Source organism: Chinchilla lanigera, unplaced genomic scaffold (assembly GCF_000276665.1).
Source record: "Chinchilla lanigera isolate Chin_1 unplaced genomic scaffold, ChiLan1.0 scaffold00051, whole genome shotgun sequence".
Taxonomy (NCBI): Eukaryota; Metazoa; Chordata; class Mammalia; order Rodentia; family Chinchillidae; genus Chinchilla; species Chinchilla lanigera.
Genome location: NW_004955452.1, coordinates 14,160,232 through 14,167,814, shown reverse-complemented (window position 1 = coordinate 14,167,814; position 7,583 = coordinate 14,160,232). Strand labels below are relative to the sequence as shown.

Here is a 7,583-nt window from a genome sequence, read left to right as displayed (position 1 = left end):
CTGGCCTTGAACTCACTACGTAGCCCAGGATAGCCTCGAACTCATTGCGATCCTCCTGCTTTAGCCTCCTAAGTGCTAGGATTACAGGTGTGCATCACTACACCAGGCCTCCTTTGATGCTTTAGTTTTACTCATAACACTTACCACCATCTGGAAAAACTATGTATTTTAGTTATTTTGCTGTATTGTCTGTCTCTTTCCTATTAAGTAGTCCCTGGTAAATAGTAATTGTTGAATGAATGATTTTTTTTTCTATACTATAGTCCATAGCCCCACTTCTTTTTTTAAAAGTATGAAGTCCTTTAAGTTATATATTTGTTACTTATTTTCCCAAACAGGCTTTGGTTCATAACTGAAAATAGAGACACTTGGAAATTTTTTTTTTCTTGAGACAGGGTCTCGCTATGCAGTTCAGGCTGCCCTTGAGTGCACTGTGTAGCCCAGGCTGGTCTCGAACTCGCAACGATCCTCCTGCCACAGCCTCCCGAGTGCTGGGATTACAGACGTGCACCACCATGCCCAGCAAGAAAAAAATTTTTTTGAGGTAGGGTTGCAGTTTGTAGTTTAGGTTGGCCTCAAACTCAGTATGTAGCCCAGGCTGGCCTTGAACTCCTGGTGATCTTCCTTCCTGAGCCTCTTAAATTGGGATTACAGGCATGCACTACTACATCTGGCCACCAGACTTGGAAATTGTGAAAGGATATAGAACCAGGTGTGGTGCTACACATGGGTAATCCCAACACTCAGGAGGCTAAGACAGGAGGATCATGAGTTTGAGACCAACCTAGACTACATAGTGAGATCCTAGGGGTGGAGGGAAGAAAGAAAGAGCAAGGGGGTAGGGGGAGAAAGAGAGGATCGAGGGAAGGATGAATGAGAATATGAATGAATGCAGGAGGGCATCATGGTTCATGCCTGTAATCGCCGCTACTCAGGAAGCTGAGGCAGGAGGATCACAAATTTTAGTCCAGCCTGCTCAGGCTGAGTGTAGCTCAGGGGCATAGCACTTGCCTAGCATGTGCAAGGCTGTAGTTTCATTCCCAGCAGTGCCTAACAATGACAGAGGGGGCATGGAGAACTGCATTAGGGATCTCAGGCACACTGATTTATGAACATGGACAGATGGGTCAGGACCCAGATTTTTTTATCAGTCAGTATACATACAGCTGCATGTATAAGGTGCTTAATAGTGTCATGGTTTGCATGCTACTTAACATCGTGGTTGGGTTGCTGAGGCTCTTGGAGTTTCCACCCCAGGGCTTATTAATAATGGAAGGAAAGCACTCCTGATTTAATGCAGTGGTGCCAACTCTCCTGACTGGTAACTGCTGGATTGTCTCCATCCATTCATGCCTAAGCCATTCTAGTGCCAAGCCCTTGACTCTACTAAAAGATAATTCCTCTCCTTAATAGCTTCCCTTTAATTGCTGTGTTTGGTAAATGATCTCTTGGAGATACCCTGATCTGCCTGTTTTAGTTGAGTTCAAAGAGCCTTCTGATCCTGAAATTGATTTTCTTTGACTCCAGTGCAGCTGGGTTTTTTTCCCCTGCTTACTTTTGAGGAGCTATGGAGAATAGCGGAGAGAATGAACACTGGCTAGGAAGCCTTTGGCTTTTCTCCTCCGCAGTTGCTTTTCTCAATAATTAGCTGTTTGACTTTGGACAAATTATTTAATTATACTGGTCTCGGTGTTCTCTAAAGAGTAAGAATGGTTCCTGCCTTCTCTGCTTCACTGAGTTAGTGTGGGGTTGAAAAATGAGGTGATGCAAGGTAGAGTGCAGGATATAAGGAAAAAGCACGCAGGTTCTTCTTCTTCTTTTGAGACAGGGTCTCACCATACAGTTCAGGCTGGCCTTAAGCTCACTATGTAGCCCAGGCTGCCTTGAACTCACAGCGATCCTCCTGCCTCAGCTTCCCAAGTACTGGGATTACAGATGTGCGCCACCATGCCCAGCCTTAATTTAATTTAATTTTTTGTGGTACTAGGGCTCTAACCCAGGGCAGAGACAGCTTGCACACTAAGCAAGCACTCTACCACTGAGCTACATCTCCAACCCTCCCTTAGTCTAACTGCGCCATTAATGTGTTTCTCACTTTAAATCTGATAATGCCTTCTCCCTGCCTGCTGCTTTCATTCTGTAGCCTTGTATTTGCTGTTCCTTTCACATGTCTCTTTCTTAGTAGGTAGATAATAGGATTCTTGCTTTTTCTTTTTTTGGCACCAGGAATCAAACTCAGGACCTTGCACTTGCCAGGCAGGCACTGTGATACTGAGCTATATCCCTGCCCCCCCCTTTTTTTTTTGAGACAGGGTCTCAGGGCCAGGGATTTAGCTCAGCAGCACAGCGCCTGCCAGAGACAGGGTCTCACTATGTAGTTCAGGCTGCCCTTGCCTTATGTGGCTCAGGCTGGTCTCAAACTCACAGGAATCCTCCTGCCTCAGCTTCCTGAGTTCTAGGACTATAGGCATGTGCCATCACAAGTAATAGGTTTCTGTATCTGTGGTTTTAGCTGAGGTTGTAATAGAAACCAGTCCAGGTCAGTATTGTGTTTCAGATATGCAAAACATGGTATTCATTTAAAAAAAAAAACAAAAAAATAAAAAAAACCGGGGATATAGCTCAGTGGCATAAGCCCCTGCCTAGCAAGCATGAGGTCCTGAGTTTGATTCCCGGTACCAAAAAAAAAAAGATTGCATTCTATTTATTTATTTATTTTATTTTTTTGACTGGGAATTGAACTTAGGACCTTGCACTTGCCAGGCAGGTGCTGTACCACTGAGCTGTATCCCCTACCCCTGTATTCCTTTTAGACTTACTCCTTTTACTTAGACTTACTCCATTTTACCTGTCAAGTGGAACAATATTTTTTCCTGTGCTGGTGAGTTTGGAGAGGAGTTGTTTTTAAGACAGTAGATTTTGCCTTTTGCCTCCTTGGACCTCTGGAAGCAACATAGGTCACTAGCAGCTCTACTGGAGCCACCTGAGGAAATTCCACCAGGGCTCTTGCTCTTGCTCATCTGCTCAAACAGATACCATCTGATCGAGAAATATGGTCTGATCTGGAAATACAGCCTGAGCATGTGCTGCCAGTGTTTCCGTCACTATGCGAAGGATATCATCTTCATCAAGTTGTACAAAGTGTTCCTCCTTCAGTGGATTATCCAGGGCATCCACTCAGTGAAAGAGACCATACTAACTCTGTGTACACAAAATAAAAATTTTAAAGCTTTCCAAAAAAAAAAGACAGTAGACTTTGTCTGGGATTTCCTGCCTTCTGGTGGAGACTGACCCCTAAGTTATCTGCTGCTTCTGGGTGGAACCATATGGGTATACAGCTTAACTCTAGGCTGAGGCATTTTAGGTGTCACACCTTCCAGGACACAGAAGCTAGTTGGTAACTGAATGCTCCAGGTCTGCCTCTCATAGAATGTAAGTGAGCACCCACTGCTCCCATACCAGATTCTGGGACTGAATTGCTATGGTGGAGACTTGGGGTTGTCAGAGGTCCACTTCGGTGTGTTGGAAGAGTGACTGCCCAGGGCATGAGGCACTTCTTCCAGCCTGTTTTTTTTACAGTCTTTAGGAAATGATGTGCGTTCCCCTCCAGACACAGGTGACCCTTCTTTGAATCTTGAAAGTTACATCTCGGGGCCTGGTGGTACATGCCTGTAATCCCAGCACTGGGGCGGCTGAGTTGGGAGGATTGTTGTGAGCCTGCACTACATAGGGAGGCCTTGTCCCGAAAAAAACCCCAAGCAAACAAAAAAAGAAAGTTGTATCTCCTAGCACTTGGGAGGCTGAAGCAGGAGGATTGTTGCAAGTTTGAGGCCAGCCAGGGCTACAAAATGAGCTCAAGGCCAGCCTGAATTGCATAGTAAAACCCTGTCTCAAAAAGACAAAAAAAAAAAAAGGTGCATCAAAACCAGTCCAGATTGTCACCACATTTTCTCTTTTGTGTTGTTGGCCCTGATTGCCTTTTAACTCTCTTTCAGAGCTCTGAACTCTTCACCCTGACCTATGGGGCTCTTGTCACCCAGCTCTGCAAAGACTATGAAAATGATGAAGATGTGAATAAACAGCTGGACAAAATGTGAGTGAGCACCTTTGCAGGAGTGAAGAGAGGGCTGGGGCTTCCTGGCACATCGAGTCTTCGTTGTAATTTATAGCCCTGAACAGTGTCCTCCTGTAACAGCACAGGTTCCACTGAGCTCATTTATTGGGATATTTTGAGGTTATTCCCATTTTTGCCTTACTAATAATAGTCTTACGTTCAAGCATAAGACACTTAAAGCTCACAATGTTCTGCTCTCTTTTCCTTCTCAGGGGCTATAACATAGGAGTCCGACTGATTGAAGATTTCTTGGCACGGTCAAATGTTGGCAGATGCCATGACTTTCGGGAAACTGCAGATGTCATCGCCAAGGTCATTATCCTGGGCCACCTGGCTGTGCTGAAGGATTGCCGCTGGGAAGCTTTGCTTACTATTTCGGTGTCTCCCTTAGGCTCCTAATCTCCCGAAAGACTAATTAGGCAGGTGTTTGGGTCCGAGAAGCTTTCCTGGTGGTTTGGGGGTAGCAGATTATAAAAAAGGAAAGCATGATTGGAATCATCCCTATGGATTAAAACCCCACTGAAATTAAAGACGGATCTCCTCCATTGTGAAGATACAGCAGAGTAACGTGAGGATTACAATACAATGGAGGCTGGGATGGTGATGCACACCTGTAATCCTAGCATTCAGGAGACTGAGACAGGAGGATTTCTGATTTTGAGGACAGTGTGAGCTATATAGCTTGCCCAAAAAACCCCCAAAAAATCAATACAAAACAAACCAAAAAAGAATGCAGGTGGAGCTGGGCACAAGTGATACATGCCTATAATCCCAGCACTGAGACTGAAGCAGGAGGATTGCAGGTTTGTGTCCTGCCTGGGAAATTTAAAGAAACTCGGTCTTAAATAAAAAATTTAAAAAGGGCTGGGGACTGGAGACTGAGGACTGGAGATGTAACTCAGTTGTAGAGTACCCCTGGCTTTGATCCCTACTACCACAAAAAGAAAAAAATATATAGATGGTAGTGAAACTCAGTAGTGTACTTACCTAGCACATTCAAGACCATGGCATCAATCCTTAGCACTGCAAAACAACAACAACGAAAGGTACAGATTAGAAACATACCTGGCACCAGATTTTGGTTTTGATACGTACCATACTGGATTCTTAGGTAACTCACTTGGACTTTTTCATTTTTATGTGTAGTAGTAGAGATTAAACCCAGGACCCTGATGCTGAGCTATACTCCTAGCCCTTTTTCCTTTTTATTTGGAGGTAGGGTCTTCCTGAGATGCCCAGGCTGGACTTGGACTTGAGATCCTCCTGTTTCAGCCTCCCACAATGCTAGGATTATAGGTACCACCATGCCTGACAGCTTTTAATTTCTTTAATTACTAAGTTACCTCATTTTTGGAGAAAATAATAGCTACTTCATGGGTTTTTTGTAGGGAGTAAGTGAACTATGAACATAAGCATTCAGGTAAAATGAATGCTGTTAGCATAGTACTGTGCATATCATAAATGTTTGCTGCTAATATTAGTGTTATATTATTATAGTATTAATAAATAATACCTATAGTTACCTCAGGGATGGTTCCTTCAGTTGTAAATGTGCTGGCTGTGCCACACCCTGAGGAAGGTTGACTGTGGAGCAAGCTGTGTGAGGGTTTAGAATGAAGAGGTGGACAGGGAAAGGTGCTTGAGAGCGAGTCTGGCCACGGGGCCTGTTCACTTCCTTGAAGCTGGGTTCAGACGGCACCAACGGGCCGGCGAGGTTCGGGCCTCTGCTCAGATGCTGGCTCAGGGCAGCGGAGCCTGTTGGGCGCTCGGTGTTCCACTCCACTGAGAGGCATGGGCAGAGGGGGAGTTGGTGCTTGATTGATGAGCCCCTGAAGGACAATGTGGAATTGTGCAGAGATACTGCCTCTTTCTTGCCTGAATATGTAGAACTTCTTCATCTTCCTGAGCCCCTGTGTCCCCCCGCCCCCTTGTACAGTTCCTGCTGTCCTTCCCTGCAGTGCTATTGTGTGTCCCCTGACAGGTGGCGTTCAAGATGTACTTGGGCATCACTCCAAGCATCACTAATTGGAGCCCAGCTGGCGACGAATTCTCCCTCATTTTGGAAAATAACCCCTTGGTGGACTTTGTGGAACTTCCTGATAACCACTCATCCCTTATTTATTCCAATCTCTTGTGTGGGGTATTGCGGGGAGCCTTGGAGATGGTGAGTGTAGCTCTTTCCTTCTGCGACACCTGAAATATAGTAGGGGCTTAATAAATGTCTAGTGTGATTTTTTTTTTTTTTTTTTTTTTTTTTTTTGGTCTTTGAGACAGGGTCTTGCTGTGCAGTTCCTGCTGGCTTTGAGCTCACTTTGTAGCCCAGGCTGGTCTCAAACTCACAGTGATCCTCCTGTCTCAGCCTCCTGAGTGCTGGGATTACAGGTGTGCGCCACTATACCTGGTGTAAATGTTTGAATGAGAGGGAGAAAAAGAGGGCTTCAGCTCATCCCTGCCCTTCATTCCCAGAGGTGGCCATGCTGCTGAAATAAGATGCAAGTTAGGCATCTCTGCATGGAGCTGATCATCCTACTAGGCTGGGAAATGGTACTGCCAGCCCCCATAGCCTTAGGGACATCCATTCCAAGACTGGCTTCCTTGGTGACAGTCTCATTCTTGAGTTTCTTCTTGTGGGTTGGGGCTACTGTCTTCTGCAGTGGAACATTGGAACTGGCAGTCCTGTCCTTGTGAGAAACCACCTTTTTTTCTGACTGCTGTATGTGTGTCAGTTACAGCTCTGTCCCCAGGGGTTCCTGAGTCTGTGGCCAGGCCTCTGCCTCTTCATTTTCCACTGTCCCCCAGGTCCAGATGGCAGTGGAGGCCAAGTTTGTCCAGGACACCTTGAAAGGAGACGGTGTAACAGAAATCCGGATGAGGTTCATCAGGAGGATTGAAGACAATCTCCCAGCTGGAGAAGAATGACCATCCCGGGTTGGACAGTAGCCAGCAAGACATTTGTTGGAGTCAGAAGGGCTCAGTGCCCTCTGCCTCTAGAATTCAGTGACTCTAACACAGATGTTATATATTCTAACTTTGTTTCCATTTTCCATGCTAATAAAGAGCAGACTGATACAGTCCAGTTTTCCCTACAAGTATGCCCATTCAAAAGGGGACTTCTTTGTCCCCTTTCCTTTAAAATGAGCTGGATGTAATTGTTGGTTAGACTAGAAAGAACTCAAAGCATTTTACATTCCTGTGAATTTTCCAAAGCAGACTTACTTTGACCCCATTAAGAGAAGCCTGAGCTGGGTGTGGTAGCTCATGCCTGTAATCCCAACACTGTGGGAGGCTGAGGCAGGAGGATCGCAAATTTGAGCCAAGTCTGGGCAGTTTAGCAACTTAGTGAAATCCTGTCTCAAAATAATAAAAAGGGCTGTGGATATAACTCAGTGTGAAGGCCCTGGTTTCAATCCCCCTATACTGGGGGTGGGGGGGAAGCGACATTTACTCCTGAGTCTTCATAAAGCTCTTG

At 45.4% G+C, this 7,583-nt stretch overlaps 1 protein-coding gene across 4 annotated transcripts in view; it reads left to right on the top strand.

Annotated features, from left to right (window-relative positions):
• Window positions 1-7,203, top strand: part of Trappc3 (trafficking protein particle complex 3) — a 12,285-nt gene extending 5,082 nt beyond the window's left edge. For 3 of the 4 annotated variants that reach the window (XM_005395173.2, XM_005395172.2, XM_005395174.1), the window contains 4 exons: window positions 3,996-4,093; window positions 4,327-4,426; window positions 6,096-6,278; window positions 6,914-7,203. In XM_005395173.2, the coding sequence (XP_005395230.1) occupies window positions 4,092-4,093; window positions 4,327-4,426; window positions 6,096-6,278; window positions 6,914-7,033 (405 nt within the window). In that variant the 5' untranslated portion in view covers window positions 3,996-4,091 and the 3' untranslated portion in view covers window positions 7,034-7,203. Of the gene's footprint in view, window positions 1-2,840; window positions 2,882-3,995; window positions 4,094-4,326; window positions 4,427-6,095; window positions 6,279-6,913 lie in introns of those variants that run through there. The other variant, XM_005395175.2, reaches the window with a different exon arrangement.
• Window positions 7,204-7,583: the final 380 nt, after the last annotated feature.